Source organism: Octodon degus, unplaced genomic scaffold (genome assembly GCF_000260255.1).
Source record: "Octodon degus isolate 3935 unplaced genomic scaffold, OctDeg1.0 scaffold00081, whole genome shotgun sequence".
Taxonomy (NCBI): Eukaryota; Metazoa; Chordata; class Mammalia; order Rodentia; family Octodontidae; genus Octodon; species Octodon degus.
This window is the reverse complement of record NW_004524657.1, coordinates 1,112,288-1,133,225: the sequence shown is the minus strand read 5'-3', so window position 1 is coordinate 1,133,225 and position 20,938 is coordinate 1,112,288. Positions and strand designations below refer to the sequence as shown.

Genomic DNA, 20,938 nt, shown 5'->3' with positions numbered 1-20,938 from the left:
AATATATATTCTCAATTTCAGCCTTTCTTATCCCAAAGCGTAAACAGAACAGTACACACTGTCCCGTGCAATCCATCCCTCGGGCAGGAAAGTGCAGACACCAGCATGGTGCAGCTAGGCCCCCAGAGCCCAGAGAGGGCAGGGCGAGGTGCCCCGAGGGAGGCAGTCGTGTGGCCAACAGCACCACCGACCCATCAGTAAGGCCCAGGGTTTGTGCCAGGAGGCTGATATGGGACGTGGGTGGCACTCAGGTGGCATGTGGACCCGTCCCAGTTGGGCAGTTTTGTAGAAAGGGTTCCAGTGAACCTCCTGGCGATCTTCTGGGTTCAGATTCTCTGCAAGGGGGCGTTGGGCACCACACGCACACCCACAGAGCTCCTCGTCCCACGTGGGGCTTTGGGAGCAGCTTTGAACAGGCACCGTCCTGAGTCCACAGTCTTCCTCAGGACAGTTCAGGGCATTTTTCAGTGAAAAGCCCTAATGGAAAGCCAGGAATCCCTCCCCTGTTATTTTACATTTGCTCTTTTCGAAAATGCAATTAAAGATCAATCTGTAAGATGTGGTCTTACAGAAACACGCTGCCAGGCTACCCCTTGCCCTCCCTGACCCCTAAATCCCTGATAAAGGAAAATGAAATGTAAACTTTGGAAAGCCCGCATCCGAAGGCTCACTGCCCTCCGGCTGCCCCAGCCCCTCCCCAGGAGCCACTGCCCATGGCAGGACTCGAGCAGGAAGACCGGACCCCAGTACCCTCTAAGGCACTAACCCGACATCAGAGACTGGCTGGGAAGGTGTCCGAGCAGGCAGGGCTCACACTGCTGCTTTTGGTTGGGTTTTCTAAATATTTTCTCATAAGATGTTGATAATCAAAAGTAGAAAATAAAACTCTACATTTCATTAGGAGATGCTATCATGGATACCATCTCCCTTGATACTCTTTCCCACCCCTCCCCAAAGCAGGGCCCTGCCCTGTTACTCAAAATAAACAAAAATCTTTGTAAGTGCCAAAGGTTGATGCATGAAATAATTACCATTTTCTTTTTCATAAAAGTTATGTACAAAATGGACCCCAACCAGTGAGGCCCCCTGGTCTCAACCCACATCCCCCAAGACAGTGCATGTGTGAGCATCGCAGCGTCCACAGGTGCAGGCGCAGGCGCATCCCACTCAGGCTCTGTGGAGGAGCGTGGTCCTGGGGGTGGGGCACAGAGGAGTTCAGTCTCCTGCAGGGCTCAGAGGGCTGGGCCTGCTCACCGCATGCCCCAGCCCTCACCCATCGCGCAGCAGCCCTTGGTCCCCATATCCCTACCTGAGGGCCTTCCAGCTGTCCTTCTCCATGTGGTTCTCAGGGCCTTCGCTCTCAAAGGAGGCAACGAAGAGAGCTGAGGGACAGGGAGGCCTCAGCGCTGCACCCTTGGCCTCTGCCCACTGTGCCTGGCTGTCTGCCAGGGGACTAGGGCCTCTACCAAATGCACGTGCCTACTGGGAGGCTGCCTGTCAGGGCCTGAGCACATCTTCCTCCTGGCAACCTATCCCGTCCTCTGTCACCTGCCCACACTCACCCTGCACATATGCCCTCCCAACTGGCAGCTCAAGTAGCCTCTGAAGCCTGGGGTGAGGTTGGAGTTGGGGTGCTTACCTTCCTCACTGTAGATCGGTGCTGTGAGCAGGTAGCTCTGAATCTTCTTGTCCTTCTCAAAGGGGCACTCCACCTGTGTCCAGGTCATGAACTCATGGATCTGCCTGGAGATCTCCCAGAACTTCTGAAGGGACACAAGGTGGGATGTCTGTCACCCTGAGCTTAAAACCATGATCAAGAGCAGGAACCTGGGTCTGGTGTCCATGTGGCAAATCTGCAGCCATGATGGCCATGAGCCTCAGAGGTGGTCCGGTCCCTGAGACCCTCCGTTCTGCTGCCTAGTGCAGCAGCAGTGTCTGTGCTGTCTCACTCTCAGGCCCAAGCATCTGCCTACTGCCACAGGCCTTTCCAGGCACCTATCCTGCCCTCTTCTTCCTGCCCAAAGACCTGACACTGGGCCAGTCCTTCCTCTGGCTCTCTGGTGAGTTCAGTGCTGAAGCCAGCAATCTGGGTCAGTACAGGTTCCCATGCCTGAGCTCTGTGGCCAGAGGGCCCCACAGAGGGCAGGAGCCACACCTCAGACCTCACAGGCATACAACAGCCCACCCACCCTGATGACCCTTCAGAGCCCCAGTACGCATGGGGACACATGGCCTCTGCCAGTCACCATGCTGTGCACCTTGAAGTTGATGTGTCCGTTGGGCAGGTGGTTGGTGTGGATTTTGTGCAGGAAGTAGATGTCCTTGACAAAGAGATTGAACACAGGGATGACAATCTTCTCACGGCTGCTGTTGGCCATCTGGGACCGCTGCGTGGCACCCTGCAGGGCCGTGCGGTAGTTGCAGAAGTTGCTGGATGGGTCCATGTGGTGCTGCAGACAGGACAAGGGGACTGCTGAGGCCCAGATCACTTGGGGTACCCTGAAGCAGGTGACTGCAGAGCCCAGGGCTGTGGCTGCCAGAGTCTCCATACCCATCATGCCCCTAGCCCTTTTTTCCTCTGGACTCCCCAGTGCCTTCCAGACCCAAGCTGTTTCACAAGGCACAGATATTTTCCAAAAAGTGGATTCCATGCTCAAACATATCTGGGCAGAGCCACAGATGATCTGGTCTCCCAACCTCCAGGACACCCAGGGGTCTGGGAACCAGGCGATATCACCCAAAGAGTCATCCAGGTTGTTCAGTGGGCAGGGTCACTTCTAGGTGCTGCACTAGATGCCTACCTCCAGGACATCAAACTTGGCAGTCTTGACTTTGGACCACGTTTTCTTCAGCCGTGCCACAGGACTGAGGTTCATGCCAGCTGCAGGGACAGTGGCAGGGGTCAGGATCCATAGCAGGGGCAGTAAGGCCCCTGCCCAGCCTGGCCTGGCCACTCACAGATAATGGCCATCATGGAGTTGAAGTTCCCTATATTGAAGCACTCGCGGGCCACGTCAATGAAGAACTCCAGCATGCGGGTCCGGTGCTTCTTCTTCACCACCTGCAGAGTGGGACAGCTCAGTGTGGACACTACCAGGCACAGGGCTTGAGCTTCCAGACATACTCCGACCAACGGAGCTGCCACTGTGGCCTGGGGGAAGGGTGCTAGTCATGGGAGCCACTGTCCCTTCAGGAGCCCTCACATTGGAACTGCCTGAGCCCTGGCTGTGGGCACCTGGTATGTTTCCTTCTAAATTACATCTTCCCTTTGGGACAGATGGAACAGGTGTTAGAGCCTCCCTGGAATGGAGGGCCAGCTGCTCACCTGCTGTGATGCTCACCTGGCACACCTCTATGCCCGCCCTGCCCTGCGCTTACCCGGCATACCTCGGTGGCCACCAGCATGCTCAGGCAGTTGAACCAACTGTCATAGTGCTCTAGGCTGTAGGTCTTGGCCACATCTCCTCGGCACTGGGGAACAAAGCAGGTCACAGATCCAGAGGACCCGAGTTGGACAGTGAGCCCCACGCTGGCCCTGGTCCCCCACCCAGGCCTAACCATGCCTTCCCAGCACATGCACCCCATGTGGCCATCACAATGCCCTAAGGAAGTCACCAGGAGGTCCCCACACTGTGCCCAAAGGGCGCTGTGCCCAGATCACTCACCCTGTGGTGGTTGTCCAATGAATCTGTGTGGCTGATGATCTGCATCAGGTCCTCAGGGTGAATACTACTGACCCTCTCCTGTAGGGACAGCAAAGAAGTCACCTGCCTGCTTGAGGAAGGGATGATGCCATAGAGCGAGGTGGCCCTCCACCCACACATACCCCAGCTCTCCATCCTGGCACCACCACAGCACCTGTCCCCCAGCCCCTCCATTCCCAGGGCTTCTGTGTTCTTGGGCCCTGGAGCAGGCAGACACCTACTACCCTGTGCACACAGCCAGAAACCTCATGGCAGGACAGGAAGCCAGCACCCTATGTCACAAGAATGGTCATCAGGGTCTCTGTGGCTCTGGACAGAGGGCAGCTCCGGCAGCAGCCCTGGTCCTGTGAAGGTGAACATAGCCACCCACTTAGGCAATGTAGGGCACTGACCAGCTCGATGTGGGTCAGCTGCTGGGCCAGCACCAGGGGGTCACAGCACACGCCAAGGATGTCCTTCTGTGCCGCTGGTGGCTTGGCCTTCAGCATGGGCCCCTTGTCCACAGCTGGCAGCCGCAGCTTCTCCCGCAGCTCCTGAAGCTGGCTCCGGGCGGCCAGGGACAGCAGCAGGCTCTGGATCATCTGTGCAATCGCCTTCTTCACCGTGCCATTCTCCTGTTAGGAGAGGACGGTGAGGGCGCCACCAGGCCCTACCCACTCCTACCTCTGGATGCACCCACCCAGACCCAGATACACGCAGCCCACTCCAGGGCCAGGAGATGCCCTCAGCTTTGGATGGGGACTGCTGCGAATCCAGCCCACAGCTGACCAGCTGAGCCGCCACCTGGGGGCATGGCGGGGACCTGTGAAGCTATGAGCGATGGAGACCACCTCTGGGGCTGTCCCTAGCCTGCACCTTCCTGCAGGCACTGCCCACACCCTCACCTCATCGCACTGGGTGACACGGTGTGCAATGGCCTTGAGCTCGCCCAGGGCCTTCTCGTCCTGGAAGTCATAGGGGAAGGCCTCTGTCCACTCCTTTAGGAGCTGCACGATTTTGGCAGAGAAGGACTTCAGCTTGGCCTGAGCAGTGGGGACAGAGTGAGGCAGTCAGTGTGAACCCTGAGATAGCAGCCATGGTCCCCACCAAGGGAATCCTGTTTGTTTCTCAACCCTTTATGTTGATTTTATCACCTAAATAAAGTCAATTTCAAAACCCTACCCCATCAGCACACTAACACAGAACACTGGTCTCATTTGCTACAGCCTGACATTACCCATCAAAATCATGCAGAGAATGCAGGGAAGATAGCTCAGTGGTTTAAGCGTCTCCATGGCAAGTGCAAGGACCTGGGTTTGGCCCTTCAGAGGCAGGACCATCCACAGATCTAGACAGTATGCCATGCTGGCCCTGTAATGCTGGACGCATCGTGCCAGCCACCAAAACTGGGCATGGTGGCCTACACCTGCAATCCCAGTACTGGGAAGGCTGAGACATGAGGATCACTACAAGTCTGAGCTGTGTAGTGAGACCCTGTACCAAATAAATAAATAAATAATCTTTAAAAAAAATTTTTTAATAAAGCATGCAGGGAAGGAATGTCAAATGAGACTCTCCACGGCAGGTTGGCACAGCTGGGCTGCCCTGCAGCTGCATCAGCAAGGGCCTCGCACCCTGCGGTCACCTAGACCACGCCATACCCATACCCAGGTGGGTGCCGCCCTGTACAGAAAGCCAAGGAGTGAGGGTGCAGGGAGGCCACTGTCCTTGGAAGATGCTTTGGGTTTCCCCTGTCCAGAGACAGGGCAGGGATGCAGCGCTCACCCTGTGTGCCAGACTAGCCAAATGCCATGTCCAGCAAAAGCCCTCTTTGCCCCATAGCTTCCTGGATACCTGCTCAGGTCTCTGCCTGCCCCACCTAGGCCAGACTGTGATGCCACAGTGCAGGGTGACTGCGTAATGCTCTGGGAACCTGGATGCTCTTGCCAGTAGGTGCCCTGGGCCATGCTACCTGTAGCCAGCCACCCTGAGGGGACAAATGGGCCACAGGCCACCCATGGCCTCATCTGCAATCCTCAGCATCAGGAACCTCAACCACACTGGTGGAGGTAAAGGATGGAACCGCTCACCACATCCTTCTGCAAGAAAGCTGGGTTTAGGATGTGAGGCCCAGCAGTGGCTTCCAGCCAGTCCAGTCAGTAACCCTGAGGATGCCTACAGTGAGCAGATGCCAGCCTGGGCTGGTGTACCCAGGCTCTCCAGACAGCCTAACTGCACTCTCATCTGCCAGCAAAGATACCAGGAAGCTGGTGGAGGTTCAAAGCTGTAGCCTGCCAAGGGTGCTCAGCTGCCCCTTGAGGGGGTTCACACCCACCCTCCCAGCAGCCTCCCTCCAGCTCACCTTCTCAGGCCCAGCCTCCAGCTGCTGCCTCTGCTCCAGGCAGATTTGCCCAACGCGAGCCAGCAGGTCGTGCGGGGGCATGAAAACACGGGAAGTCAGCAGGAAGGTGAAGATGAATGTCCTCTAGGGAGGGAACAGCATACAGACCTCTCTGTCAGGGGCACTTGCATGACCCCAACCTCGGCCAGCCAGTGCTGCTGGAGTCCCCACACCCCCTGTGTGCCCATCTCCTGCCCTGCCCACCCTATGCCCCAGGAGGATCCAGAGGCCTGTGGGGTGGCCAACTGGTAGGCGGGGACTTTGGAGACAGGGCCATCCACAGATCTAGACAGGTCTTAATGGTGGGGTGCAGCCTATTAGCAGGGACAGGGCCATCAGTGAAACAGGGAAAGCCTGGTGGGGGGCCTGCCCCTTAGCTCAGTTCTTTAAGTGGCTGCTTCAACAAAGCAGTCAGGCTGGTTGCTGTGGTTGGATCCCCACAACTCCAGCCAGCCAAACCTGTCCTGAAGGCATTCTGAGCCTGCCTCCCCCCCCTCAAAAAAAAAAAAAAAGAAAAAGAAAAAGAAAAAGAAAAGCCTGGTGGATGGGGAAGGGCTAGTAATAGGGCAGGGGCCAGCAGGACTGGTCGGTGGGGCTATGTCTGGTGTGTGGGGTATTCCACAGGACTCTGAGCTGAGCCATATTTGCAGGCACTGAGGCCAGGCCGTCCTCACTCTAGGGTGCCTGATCCTGGCTCTACTCCCTTATCCCTGGCCAGGTGGGCAAACAGATGTGGCCACACATGGACACATTTTCCCATAGTGGCCCTGAACCTCCACACTGTGTGGACCTCAGGGCATGACTGTCCTATTGGGGAAGGGGCAGGCAGGCCTGGCCACAGCAGGCAAATGCAGGGACAGTCTCTGTCCCCAGGGTGGAAAGGGACCCATGGGTCCCTACTTCTGGGCCCAGGGGCTCATGCAAGAACCAGGGTTCTGGGCTCCAGTCTGGGCCCTCCTGCATCCTTCCCTCCCTGGGACTAGAAGCTTCCAGTGTCCCCCCACCCTGCTGCCTTGGCCCACTGTCCCCTGCAGCTGTGCAGCTCTGTATGTCCCCTGAATGACAGCCAAGTCCTCCTGTGTCCCTCCCCAGGCCAGATCACTCACATCAGGGTAGTAGTCCACAGTGGGGACCAGGTGCTCCATCAAGGCCTCCAGGGACCCAGAGACAAGGCGTCCATCTTGGAAGACGAGGTCCCCAGCACCACCAGTACCGCTGCTCCGCTCCCCCATGCCAGGCTGTGTCTGTCCGCTACAGCTGGGCCCAAGGATGCTGGAGAAGACCACAGATGTCTGGGGCATAGTTTCCTGGGGAGGAACAAGGCCATAAGGCCTGGGGTACCTCAGGCCTCACCTCAGAAGCCTGCAGCCCACAGATGCAGCTTGATGAATGTGTCTATCGCTTTGTGCTCCTACACACTAGCCCTACCCAGAAAGTGACACCCAGGAAGAGGCAAAGTACAAAGAGACAAAGAGAAAGCACAGGGACTTGGCCCAAGCAGACAGGGCTAGATGCTGCCCATGCAGTTCCCAGGAGAAGACACAGGTCCTAGGCATGAAGGCAAGTAGGTATTAGGTCCTGAGCCCAGGTATGTGGGAGGGGGCATGCAGGGACAGTGGGCTGAGGCCTGGGCTGACAGCACCCAACCTGGCACAGAGCAGGGACCAAGGGCAGCATTGGAAGCTGAGGGCAGATTCTGCCGCAACTCTGGGGAGCCAATTAGGCTGGGTGCAGCACATGAGGGTGGGCCTCAGGCATAGAGCAGAAGCCCAGGGCTGGCCCAGGGAAGATCCAGCACTCAGAGTGAGAGCCTGTGAAAAGCAGGTGCCCAGAGGGCCTGGCCACCCTGATGGGGGTTGCAAAGTCCCACCACCACCAGCTCATGACATAGCCTGGCCCCTGCTAGGAGGTCTCAGGAGATGGGGCACAGAGTGGCCCTCCAGGCCTCAGTTTCTCCACTGCACAAGACAGTAGGCCAACAATTCAGAAGGTCACTCTCCCACTGGCCCAAAGGCTCCCAGGTCTCATGGTCAATGGGCATGGGCACAGTGGACCACAGTTGGGTCACACAAGGCAATCAACCTACAACCTCCCTGACTGTCCTGGCCCTACATAGGCCTGAGGCCTTGCTGTCTCCTGTGTGGTGGCCCTTGAGGACCCCCTTTTAGGAAGGGGCTGGCTCAGGAAGTGATGGACAACAGCCCACCCACCGTGGGCTCCATGGCCCCTGCACAACTCCACTGGCTGCCACAAGCCTCAGTCATGCTGGCTCAGTTTCCGAGCTGTGCAGGCACAGATAGCCATGATGGCTTCCCGGCCCCAGAGGCTCAGGGCTGCTGCTCTCCAGCCACCACAGCAGCCAGGGCCTGCACCTCACTCAGGAACAAAGGGCTTAGGCCCTACTCAACAGAAACATGGGTAAGCTTGACATTCATGTGGACAAACGGTGGAACAGAGGCCAAGCGAGGAAAGCTCGCAGCTCCACACCCACCAGGCACTCCACTTCCAGGAAGCTCTCTGAGTAAGGCTCAACAGCTGGTGAGAGGTGGGAGCAGCTGTCCTTCCCGTCCCTTCAAAGGCCCAGGACACTCAGTGACCACCTGTGTGGTAAAACAGTGCAGACAGACCTGTCACTGCCTCACTAAAGGCCACAGCTGTCCCAGTGGGTCCCAAGGTGACAAGCAGTGGCAGGCTGGGATGATGGGAGACCCTGGGGAGCACAGGGGCAGGAGGCTGGGGGAGCAAGAGCTAAACTCAGCAGCTTCACCCCAGAGCTGTTGTCACTGTGTGCTCTCAGTCCCCTGGACACACAGCTGACCCACACAACACTCTAGGCCAGTGATAACAAACCTTTCACAGCTTTCAGTAATACAAACAGCCCACTGTGGCACACATGCCTTAGGTTCAGCACCACTGCACAGCATGGCCCAGGCCAGGCAGGAGCCACGCAGCCCCATGTTGGAAGCAGGCTGCAGCTGGTAGCCAGCAGCCCTCACAGCTCCTCCTGTGCCAAGAGGAAGGCAACATCTTGTAAGTACAGAGCAGTCAGCACAGAGAGGCTGCTGGTGACTCATGGCCTCCTGAAGTTAGCCTCAGGGCTCCTCATGTCCCAAGTCACTCAGGCCACAAAAGACACTGGGAACCCAGGGTCCCAGGAGAGGGAGGGGCCCCTGCCAGCTCCAGCAGCCGTGCCTGGACTTCTCTGTGTGTGGAGTCCTACTGCTGGGCCTTAAAGGGAATGGAGATGGCCACACACATTTCCCTGCTGGCTGGACACACAGACGAGGTCATTGGTCTCAGGTCCTTTCAGCAGGTACCTGGGGAAAGAGGCCTCCAGGAACACGGCAGACACCTCAGCTTCTGAGCATTCTCAACCACTACAACACATGCACACTGGTACACACACACTGCACCTTATAGGGACAGCTGTGCCGGAGCAGTGGGGGACCCAGGCCTCCAGCCTTTCAGAACTGCAGAGCTGAGAGTAGGCACAGAGCTTCCATGGCAGAGGTTGCTGACTCTGGGAGGGAAGAGAGGGGTAGGGCTCTGCCAAGTGGCCTCGTAGGATGTCAGAAGCACCCACACATTCACTGCCCATTTCTCATGTGGTCCCTGACATCCCATGCAGCACGGAAGGGGGCACCTGACAGACATTCTGGGCACAATCTGGGAAACTGCCCGGAGAGGACAGCCAGGTCCACAAACACCTGGATTCTTTCGTGCCCCAACACCATCCTTCCACTTTAGTCCTCCAAGTGTCTCCATGTCAGGTTGGGGGATGGCACTGATCACCCAGGAGCCTCTGGACCCCAGAGTGGCAGTGTCCTTGGGACCCAGGGGGTTCAGCTGCATCCCAACCTCACCCATGGCCAGCCCCATGGGCAAAGCAATGCAGCCTGGGGCCTGCAGAAAGACTGACTCCTGTGGACAGAGGAACAGGCATAGCACCCTACCACACCAGCCAGAACAGTGAAACCCTGGCACTGTCCCCACAGGGCCACACTGTCACATCCAGGCAGGAAGGTGTGCAGAGGAGAGGTTAGTTTGGCTGAGAAAGCTCAGTAAAAATGTGTCCTGGAGCCCTGGAGGTCCGTGGGGCACCTGTGCCTAGGCCACCTGTGTGCCCAGTCTCGGGAGCCTATGACTCAAATCTGCCCAATCCACAGGGACTGAGGCAGCAACAGGGGAGGTAGCTGGGTATTACAAACATCACCTGGCACGGCCAACCCAGGGTAGGGCTGGGCCTCCTCCATCCACCTGTCCATCTCCAGCAGTTTCAAGATCCTGGATCCCGGGATCCTGGTCTACAACTGGGAGCGAGTGGGAAAGGCAGTTGCAGCAACCAGCCTTGTGCACTTCAAATATTCACCACAAGGAGGCAGAGTGCCTGGTGCAGTGCTCGCCTGTCTGCAGCAGGGCACACAGAGCCGCCTCTCAGCTGGGGACACAGCAAGCTGCTTGCCCTGCGCTGCTTCCCCAGCCCCCATCCTGCATGGCCCGTACTGCTCCTGGAAGCTGAGACACTCAGACCCTCTCTCTGCCTGGCAGCTGACGAGCGTGCGTTACCACAGCATGCTGCTTGGAATCCTGAAGAAGCCAGGCCAGAGGCTCATCTAGGAGCCCAAGCAAGCAGTCCAGAGTCTTGGGGACAGGCTTTGGTGTGCATAGGGGCTGGGAAAGGCTTCATTCTAAGGCAGTAACGCAGTTTCTATTTTTCAACTCAACAAGAGCAGAGGCTATTTTTAGCTCAGCAAACTGCCGGCATTGAAATTAGCGGCTGAAGATTACACCTCTTGCCAGTCTCACCCACAAGCAGGGTCTCCGGGGAAAAGGGGGGTGGGCTGGGCCAGGGGATTGGGGGGCTGGACCATGGCACCCCGGGCTGACTCACAGGCTCTGGGACCATGCTGGCCACCTGCAGCAGGGCAGTGACACAGCAAGTTCTGTCCTCCTGAGCCCAGGGTCTGATTCCTTGGGGGGGGGGTGCTCCTCAGACCCCTGCTCCTTACCCTTTCCTTCCTTCATTTGTTCATTCGTTCATTCATTCATGCACTCACACTCGTACTGGTGAGAACTGGCCAGTGGTGACCAGTGAGGCAGCCACCATGGGCCTCTGGCCCATTGCACACCTGAGTAGGTAGACAGGTACCGGTGACCTCTCAGATCAGGTCTGTCTGGCCAGGGGAGGTTCAGGGATCTCCAGGGGGAGCGAGGTCAGTCAGGACAGCTAGGCAGGTGTGGGGCTCTGCAGCTGTGGGACCTATGCCTATGCACAGTGCCCCACCATCCCCACCTGTGCTGGGGTTGCATTCAGTCCCATCTCAGCATGGAATGGGGCACAAGTGCTCAGTGTGGGCCTAGAGACCGGCTGCGCACTCCTTGGGGTCCTGGACCCCAAACCTACTACCACCACCACCTTGGTCCTCCTGTAGCCTGTCCAGCCTGTGGGACACTCCCAGGACCTACCCCACACCAGCCTGAAGCCTCGACAGATCCCAGTTCTGCCTGCTGCCCCACCCAGTGGGCACAGTCCTGCACCCACTATCATAATTTCTGTCCCACAGCTGCGTTCTGTGGTCCAGTGGATGGTGGGGTGGGGGCTGCCCTCTGGGCCCCCTCACCTCCAGCATCAACACAGCAATGGGCTCTGCCACCTAGGCAGAATGCAGAAGAGTTGCCCCTGCTGCCAGCAGGTGGGTGTGCCCACTGGCTTGAGGAGTGGGAGGTACAGGGGGCCTGAGCTGTGCTACAGGCCCCTGTGCTCTGCAGGGTGGGTCCTGGGGGCCAGAACAACTCCTGGGCCCCATCTCATGCTCGCAGCCTGTAGGCATCCGCTGGGTAAGGCTGAGACCTAACGCAAGGTCACATCACCCTCGAGGTGTGTGACCAGAGCCTCCATTTACCTTGGCATAACTCCAGAGTGGCTGCAGGGCCTCACGGGGTGCCCTCTCCACACAGGCCCGGCCCTGGGAGCAAGGCCCCAAGTTCTGTAGCAGGCTCATGTTCCGGCTCTCAAAGTTCTGCTTTTGCGCGGCACCACCCTCACCCCTCACCCCTGAATGTAAATTCTGCCAAGCCCTGGTTTTCTCCTCTTTTCCTTTTCTGTCCAGTCAGCTTCTTCTGGAGGCTGCTGGGGCACAGAATGTCATTGTCCATAATAACGGCCCCATTCTTGAGGCTGGAGGCCCGGGTGGGGCAGGTGGGACTTCAGAGGATCCTGCCCTTTCCCAGCCTTTGCTAGACCCAGTCCAGGCGGGGTTAAGCTGCCCCAGGGATCCCATGTGTAGGCAGTCCTAGGGCTCTGGGAGGCCTATGCAGTCATTGGGCCCACCAGCCCTGAAGTTTCTGGGAGACACCCCTTGGAAGAGAGAGGATGGGTAGACTGCAGACCATGCCCTGCTGCTTTTCCCCCATGGACAGCCCCTGCAGACAGGGCAAGAGGGGCTGCTGTGAGTCTGACTGCCGCATGGCCACAGTCAGGGACGTGTGGCCAGGTCTGAGCCACTGACGCCAAGGCAGCCTGCAGGCGCTGGGGACAAAAGAGGAACACACAGTTCTTTTAAGTGGCATCTGATTAGGTGGAACAAAGTTGTTTTATGTGTTTAGAAACAAATTTTAAAAAAAGAAAAAAAACAAGTTCTCTCACATAGGCTGTGCTCCTGGCTGGTTGTGGTGCATGCCTGGCCACAGCCTCTGGGGTAAGACAGGGCTGTGTCCCACAGCTCAGCATGGCCACCTTGTCCTCCCAAGCCACCTGCCCTAGATAACAACCTTCAGATGAAGTACAAATGCCCGGAGGGCTGAAGCCCCCACCTGAGGTCCACAGCTCCTAAGGGCCAGGGCTGGGGTTGGAACCTTCACCTGGCACTGTGCTCAGATGCACAGTGGGGTCAGGGTGAGCTTCAGAGAGGACAGGAGAGACCACCCTGAGTGTGAGGCCACCAAACCTGAGTCTGGCCCGGGTCCGAGGACCCTTACTGGGCAGCTGGATCATGGCCCTCCCCGAAATTGCTCAAGGCTGGGCCCACAGGCCCAGCGCTGACCCACACAGAGAGCCTGTGGTGCTAAGTCACAGAAAGACGCACATCTGGCCCTTGTCACCTCTGCTGGCACAGGGCTCCTAAAGCCCCTTGTCCCCCAACATGCCAAACATGCTCTGAATGGAAATAAGGGGACAGGAAGCTGGGTTGGAAGAGGAGTGCTAAGTGGAGAGCAGATCAAGTGGCAAGTCGCATCACTGTCCATGGCACATAGTGATGCCTCTGTAACCCCAAAGACAGGGCTCCAGAGCAGAGCATGCTGGGGCCCCATACCTCACCATGCACCCTCCCACAGTGACCATGTATCCTTTGCCCATGTCCCTCATAATCAGCCAACATAAATCCCCACCTGATAAAAAACATTCCCTAAACCCATTTGTGTGGAAAAAAAAACAATGCAAACTCTAAACCCAGACTCTAAACTCATCATAAAGAACCTACATCAGGAGCTAGGATGATTCACCAAAGCTGTACGCAGAGAAAAGCTGGAGACCTTAGATGCCATATGAGAGAAAAATCAAGCTCTGGGTCCAAAGGCACAAAAAGCTTTTCGGTCTTTTTGGTACTGGGGATTGAACTCGGGACCTTGCGCTTGCCAAGCAGGTGCTTATCATGAGAGAATTAATCCAACAATGAGTGCAGACCTGTGTGTTACATTCAAGTCTGACTGAAAACACACCAAGGGGCAACTCAGGGGCAGGAACTTGACCAGCCCACAAGTCTGGGCTCAGGCTTGGCCTCCAGCATAGCCAGAAAACTTGTAAAAAAAGAACTTCTGGGAATTCTAACCCAGGCAAGAAGGCAGAGAGGAAATGCAAATCCACACTGGGCGTGGGAAGGGCTCGCACTGTGGACATGAAGGAGAAATGCTGAAAGAACCGAGAAGGATGTCAGACATGATGGGAGGCTCTGGAATATTTCTAGGAAACATTAATAACAAGGGGGCCTGCCCATTAGCTCAGTTGTTTAAGTGACTGCTTAAGCAAAGCAATCAGGATTCTGTGGTTCGATCCCCAGATCCTCAAGCCTTACCAGACCTGCCCTGAAGACATCCTGAGCCAGAAAAAAAAAAAAAAAAAAAAAAAAAAAAAAAAAAAAAAAACCTTCTGAATAACCAAATCAGACTGAGCATGTTTACAGCCAAAGGGAACCAATAACTACATTTCCATGACATCGGCCGACAGCCAAGGAAACCTCAGGGAAGCAGGAGCAGCAGCAACATCTGTGTGAACATCCAAGCTGCAGCCTCCGGTGATCTGTGGAATCTTAAACCCTTTCCACTGTACAGTCCACATCAAAGGTTGTCCTGCTCATTCTGTGGTGCCGCTATGAGCAGGACTCACCCAGGATGAGTGGGAAGTCACACTGATTCCTACCTGAGACTACGGAAGAAATACTCTGAGAAGCAACTCAGGGAATGTGAGCATCTTGGGCACAATGAGCTAGACCTCAAGGGTCCTTCCAGGAGGGTCTGGCTCAGGGAAGCTCTCCAGTCAGCACAGGAATGGGCCATAGAGGCCATGTGGTTGTGTGGACGGAGGGCAGCCCTGGCTCTCCAAAGCCGTTCCTGGTGCCCACTCAGCCGTGAATGCAGGGTGGTGTGGCTGTTGGCGAGCGGACATCTGTGTGCTCAGGGCCAGCTCAGACATTGGCAGTCAAGGCCTCTCATTCCCAGGAGGGCTTGGCCAAGGGTAGCACCAGATAAGAGAACACATAGGAAGCCCTGGGAAGCAAGGCTGCTGCTTGGCACTGAAAGCAGAAAATGAGGGAGAGAGAATGAGGAAAAACAGGATGCCACCCAGAGACCTCTCCATGCCGTCCCCACATACATACCCAAGATATCTATCCTAGCTCCCTTGTCACTGGACAAAGTACCTGACATCCCCAACTTAAAGGAGGAGATGCTTATTTTGTCTCAGTTTTAGAAGTTTCGGTACCCACAGGACAGAAGGGCCTGGTGGAGGAGAGCCGCTTGCCTCGCGGCAGCTAAGAAGCAAAGAGAAGCAAGAGTGGGAGAGGGGAGCCACGTGGTGATGGCCTCTGCCCTCCAGACCATCCCAGAGTAGACAGTGAACAAAATGAAGCCAATCCACAGGCTGGGATCTCCTGTGGCAGACCCATGCCATGAGTAGATGATGGGAGGGTGTTACACGGAGCGACAGGAGCTGGAGCAAAAGCCAGTGTGTTTTCTCTCATTTTTGTGAACTAGCCAGAGCAGCAAAGCCATAGAGCAGTGACTAGATCAGCGGTCTGGTGCACAGGATGAGGGGTGCCAGCAATGAGTACAGGGTCCCTTTCAGGGTAACGGAGGTGTTCTGGAATGAGAAACCACATGGGAATGGGCCTGCAGCACTGCACACTTGGAACACGGCGCTTGATGCTGTGTGCGTGATCTGTCTCTGCTGTTTAAAAAAGAGGATGACAGGACAGCACCCAGCTGCTCCACCCGCCACAAAATGAGGGAGAGGGACCGGCTGCAGACTGATCTGCATTTCCTGCCATGAGTAAACAGCTCAAAAGGCTTCTTCCCTTGCACTGCCTGCATCCTGTAGGCTTTTTCTACTCACCTGATGGTCACCTGCTGAGGTGGAAGGGGCCTACCATGCTCTTGGCCACAAACAGGTGTAATCATAACTGACCTAGTCTGGTGCTCATGAAGCTGCTCTGCTACCAGAAGATGTGAGTACCAGACCACAAGTGCCAAGGAGAATCCCAGAGGGAGCAGAGTAAAAGGGGTGGAGGGCAGCTTTATGCCTCTGATCATGTGACTTCTGGGCAGAGACTGAGTGACCCCTTCACGTGGCCCAGGGAATGTCACATGCCAAGCCTGGGGCAGGGACACTCTTGGCTGCTGAGGAGCAGCTAATGATTCTGAGGTGGAGCAGGGTGCAGGGTGCACAGTCCCAGGGGCCACACAGGCCTGTACAAGAGCTATACCTGTTCCCTAGGGTTGCTGTACAAGTGACTGTCATCTCACCCATAAGAGATGCATCCCAAGCCAGCATTGGTGGGGCTGGGCAGGTGGCTTAATAGAATAAGTGCTTGCCTGGCAAGCACAGGGTCCTGAGTTCAATCCTTGGTACCGCAAAAAAAAAAAAAAAAAATGTGAAAACTGTTTTTTCATGGGCTTTCCATCTGCTATCCTTTTGTCCACAGTGGACTATAGATAACTGAACCCTTGAGAAAGCAAGATAGTGGATGACAGGCTGCTGTGCCCCATCTGGTGACAAAAGCCTACCCACCCCAGCTTTGGGAGCTGGAATCTGTAGCCAAGGTGTGGGCAGCATCTGCCTCAGGGGAGCCCCTCCCTCCTCCCAGCTTTGATGCAATGACCCTGGCCATCCCTTGGTCTTCTGTGTACATCTCTGCATCGCTCACCTTGAGAGTCTCAGGCACTAGGTTGAGGGTCCAGCCCAGCCAGTGGCCTTCCTGTGACTCAACTGCATCTGCAAAGGGCTGGCTCATGGTTCTAGGTGGATGTGGTGTGGGGGACACTGGCTGCCCAGGATGGGGCCCCTCTGCAGGGCCGGCCTCTGCCCATGGCAGTCCTGGTTCCTTAGCACACATTTTTCTTGCTTCCATTGGGGTGTCTGAATGGAGAACAGCTTCATCTAACTGAACCACTTCATCTGAGTCACAGGCCAACTGGAGGGCCAAGAGAGGCTGAAGTAGTCAGCACCCTCAAAGAAGTAGGCCTCCCTCCACACCCTGCGTGCCTGCCCAGGATGGAACCATCTGTGTTCATGACTCCACTTACTGTGTGGTACCCAGGAGCTTCCCAATTATCAGCAGTGTCCACATTCAAATTGCCCTGCAAGTATCCCACAGGACACATGAAATGGCTGGCATCTACCCTGGAAGCAGGGCAGTCTTCTCTAGACACACAGCAGGGGTGAGAAGTAGCAGGTTCCAGACTTTACTGGGCACTGACTTGGAATTTGTACATTGACTAGGGCAGGTTTGAGAGGAAGCAATCAAGGATGGTGTTGCACTGTGCACTGCTGCCTCACTCCAGGGCTACCCTGCTGTGTCGGAAGCTGGAAGCCAGTTGTGCTCTGGGAAGGGTGAGCAGGCTCAGAAATGGGGCTCCCTGGGGGAGGGGCAAGACTGTGACAGGGCACCAGGATGGCTGGGGGCCCTAGGGAGCCCAGCACCCACCCATGCCTACACCCCTGAGTCTTCTAGACCTCATTCCCTTGGCCGGGCACTACAGGGCACAGAACCCCTGGGATCACCCTTTTCATCCTGCTCCACCACAGGGCTCCCTGTACCCACCCCTACCACTACCCAGCCAGAGCAGCCTCCCAGGGTGTGGACTGACCTTGCACCCAGGTGACACCACACACACTGCAGGGATAGGACACTGGACAGGCTGGAGCTGAGACCAAAACCTGGACTCCACAACAGGGTGCCAGGCCACCCTGTTGGCTCCTGATCTGCAGGAAGAACCTGGCCTGGGCCATCCCTACCCACCCACTGACTCTGGCTATGGGGCCTGGCCCGAAGCTCAGGTGCTGTGAGGCCTTCTGTGGTCCATGACACTCTCCTTCCTCCACAGGTGCCAGCAGCAGAAAGCTGCAGCACTCCCTGCCCTCCTGCCCATTCCCCTAGCTCATGCTCCAGCAGAGGCCAGCCTGAGAGTCCTGGCCAGGTAGACCTAGGACCTGGGTCAGAGCTGGGAGCCCAGAGCCCTCCAGGCAGGGCAAGGGCCAGAGTGGGGGACCTAGGAGAGCAGAGCATGGGTAGGCGGGCTTAGCAGAGGGGGTGCGATGATGGGAGGTTAGTTGGCAGGGGAGGGGACGAGGGATGGAGCAGGGCAAGGGGCGGGGCCATGAAAGCTGGGCGGGGCCTAGGGGTGGGACTACCAGGGAGGTGAGTGTTACTAGGGCAGGGCAGGGCCCAGGCCAGACCAGAGGCATTGCCCAAGGATTGGAGGACCACAATGCAAAACCATCATTCATATCCACCAGCCAGGGGCCTGGGCTGTGGACTGGCTGGGAAGTGTAAGAGCACCATGGGGCTAGGAAGCCTCTAAAGGGAGTTGCAGGGAGGGCCCAGATCCAGCACCCCACTGGACAGAAAGGGGCAAGCTCCTGCCCACAACACACACCCAGAATCCAGAGGACAGGATCCTGGGGCCACCAGCCAGGTACGGGATGGGGCAGCCCATGGCAGGGGACGGTCCCTGATGTGTGGGAGCCTGCTGTGGCCTGAGCTGGGTGAGGGAGGAGTTATGCTTGTCCTCTGGTGGACAGAGGCCCCCCTGACCTCCCTGCATGCTGCCCATTGCAGCCACAGGGGTCTCAGGAGAACCCCACACCCCAGGCCATGGCTCGCTGCCCACTCCATCATACCAGGAGCATCACAAACCACACCAAGTCCCAGGAGGACCATATTTCTGGGGGAGGCAGGCACCCCAGGCTGAGCACTCACTTCTGGAGTCTGATTCTTCCTGGCAGGGGTTCTGGGGGAGCAGCCAGCAGCTGAGTCACTTACTGCTGGATGGCTTCTTCATCTTTGCACCTGCTTGTGCCTCTGCTGAGCTGGAGACGCTGGGGAAGGCACAAGCTCCCAAGGGTGATGCTTCCCGCTCCTTCCACTCCAAAGCTCCCGCCACCTCCTCCCTGGCAAAGTCACAGTCATTTGTCAAATGAGCCACGTGGACACCTCTGCTGGGTGCTGCCTCCACACAGTGTCTCCCAGACTGGGTATTGCTTGGCCCAGGGCAGTGAGAAAAATGCCAAGTGAGGTCACCCAGGGGTTGTGGGAACCTGTCCAAGTCCCAGTTCTTACATGCCAATTAGGGGACTTCTGATCTGGGTCATCTGTGTAGAGAAACTGGGCCATGACACCAAGAAACACTGAGCTGAAGCTGAGAACCAACCCAAGGCCACTGTCATGTCCTCTATACCCTGGGTCCCCCAGAGGACTGGTCACACATAGTTCCTACCCCAAGTATTGGTCATCACAGGCACATATAGGACCCAGTCCCCTCACCATCTCAGCCAGCCCTGTGGTCCCAGCACCCTGCTGAGTTCAAGGGACTTAGAATCACAGGTGACAATCTGGGAAGTTCTAAGTGTCAGGCTCTGGGACTCCCAGAGGATTTGTGGAAACATGGCTCCAACAGGTGGCCCAGTGAGGGCCCAGCAGTTCACAAGGCTGCTGACAGCTGCCCAGGGACCCCACTGGGAGGACTATGACTAGAATGGTTTAGCTGGGGAAGTATCCCCCCCAACCAGCAGAAGCCAGCATCTCTGCTACTGGGTAAAGAATCCCCAGAGAGAAATACCCCAAGGTCAAGTCACCTCAACATCCGTGGACTACTGGGAAAGCAGGTTGGGTGCCACCCCAATGTGGTATCACAACACGGGTGGTCAGTTCTGAGACCTGTGCCCTCCAGAAGTCAGAGGTGGTAATGGAGATGTTGTCTAGAGGGGGGACAATGAGACAGAAAGTGGCTTGCTGCAGCGAGCAGAAGTTAAGAAGACAGAGCCACGCTAGCTCAGAAAGGTGTTTGGTTCCCATTTACATTTGTGTTTCAATTTAGAGTCCACATTCAGAAGTATACAAGGCCAATGGCTGAGGTGAGGTGCAACCAAATACTTCACTTAAAGTAAAAAAAAAAAAAAAAGAGAGAGGAGAAGAAAGCAAAGAAAGGAGAGAAGGGAAAAGACAGTGCAAGGGAGGAGGGAAGGAAGAAAAAAGGGAAGAAAGGGTAGAGGGGGAGCAAGTGAGCACACACAGCAAGAGGAGGCTCTTTGTGCTGAATCTGTGCTGAGGATGTGGGGGGCTCACTCTCCACCTTTCAGTATGTTTGAAATTTTCAGAATAAAAGTTCAATTAGAACCACAGCATCAGCTTGAGACCACACGGTCCGCACAGCAAACAGGAAAGGCTAGAAATAGCCCCACACACACGCAGAACTGTTCACACTGGAAGGTGATGCTCGGAGGCGGAGGAAGGTGCTGAGACATGGGAGCTGGCTGGAAATAGCAAGGCTGGGGCTCTACCAGACGGGTCCATAGCCATGCCTGAAAAAGGATTCCGGACTCTAGAACATTTGAGAATGTCTTCTGGAGTAGAGAAAACCTTGCTGTTCACTTGAACCCTGAGAAAGTATTTATAGGCAACCACTTGTGACCCATAGAAACTAATGTCACAGAGCTCCCACCTAATGTAAACATTACCAAACCAGTCAAGATACACAATGGCTCACACTACCTACATTTTAAAAATCCTACTACACAAAATTAGTACAATAAATTAGGGGGAAAATATTTGCAACTCATCCTCCAAAGTATTGTTTCCTTTCCAGAAAGAGCTTCTTTGAACAGATAAGAAAGCGGCCAACACTCCAGCAGGAACACTTAGTATCACAGACACCAGAAACAGCAGGCCTGGTATGCAGGAGAGGCTCAGGCTCACTCAGCAAGAGGAACTGCATGCAATGCCTCTCACAGCTGGGCCAGGGTGCGGGCAGTGGACGCCACACACTTCACACAAGAGCCAGGTTAACTCCATGACCAGTGCACTCACGGCAGCTGTCAGCAACAGCTCTGGGGTGGGGATATGAGACAGCATTAGCTGTGACACCTACCCCACGGACACTAAAAAGAGTGACATGTTTAGTGTGCCCTGGGAGCCCAAGGCAGCAAATGACATGGCAGCTCAGGCTGGGTAGACCCCCACCCTACCTAGGGCCATTCTCTGACACAGCACCAGGGTTTGTGCACAGAGGCGGGGCTGGAATCCCAGCTTTGCCACCACCTGCCTAGGACCCTGAGGAAGTCAAGTCCCTGGTTCCCTCCCAT

General features: G+C 56.3%; 1 protein-coding gene across 2 annotated transcripts; it reads right to left on the bottom strand.

The window, feature by feature from the left end:
• Window positions 1-1,121: 1,121 nt before the first annotated feature.
• Window positions 1,122-18,617, bottom strand: Rasgef1a (RasGEF domain family member 1A). 2 transcript variants are annotated; one of them, XM_023721301.1, is made up of 13 exons: window positions 18,558-18,617; window positions 7,191-7,391; window positions 6,046-6,168; window positions 4,589-4,726; window positions 4,097-4,318; window positions 3,666-3,743; window positions 3,379-3,471; window positions 2,959-3,061; window positions 2,802-2,881; window positions 2,259-2,450; window positions 1,640-1,763; window positions 1,310-1,382; window positions 1,122-1,192 (listed from the first exon to the last, which is right to left on the bottom strand). In XM_023721301.1, exons 2-13 carry the CDS (start codon window positions 7,383-7,385, stop codon window positions 1,168-1,170), a joined length of 1,446 nt encoding a protein of 481 aa, XP_023577069.1. In that variant the 5' UTR covers window positions 7,386-7,391; window positions 18,558-18,617; the 3' UTR covers window positions 1,122-1,167. The 2 variants fall into 2 exon arrangements, with proteins under 2 accessions (XP_023577069.1, XP_023577070.1); XM_023721302.1 differs by lacking the exon at window positions 18,558-18,617 and adding an exon at window positions 8,576-8,621.
• Window positions 18,618-20,938: the final 2,321 nt, after the last annotated feature.

Bases quoted from the DNA above. Each gene is read 5' to 3' on its own strand.
- Rasgef1a (XM_023721301.1), bottom strand. From the start codon at position 7,385: ATGCCCCAGACATCTGTGGTCTTCTCCAGCATCCTTGGGCCCAGCTGT. The intron at 3,062-3,378 runs GTAAGCGCAGGG...CCCACTCTGCAG, and splicing joins TGGCCACCGAGGTATGCCGG to GTGGTGAAGAAGAAGCACCG. The intron at 1,383-1,639 runs GTAAGCACCCCA...CCTGTCCCTCAG, and splicing joins ACCGATCTACAGTGAGGAAG to CTCTCTTCGTTGCCTCCTTT.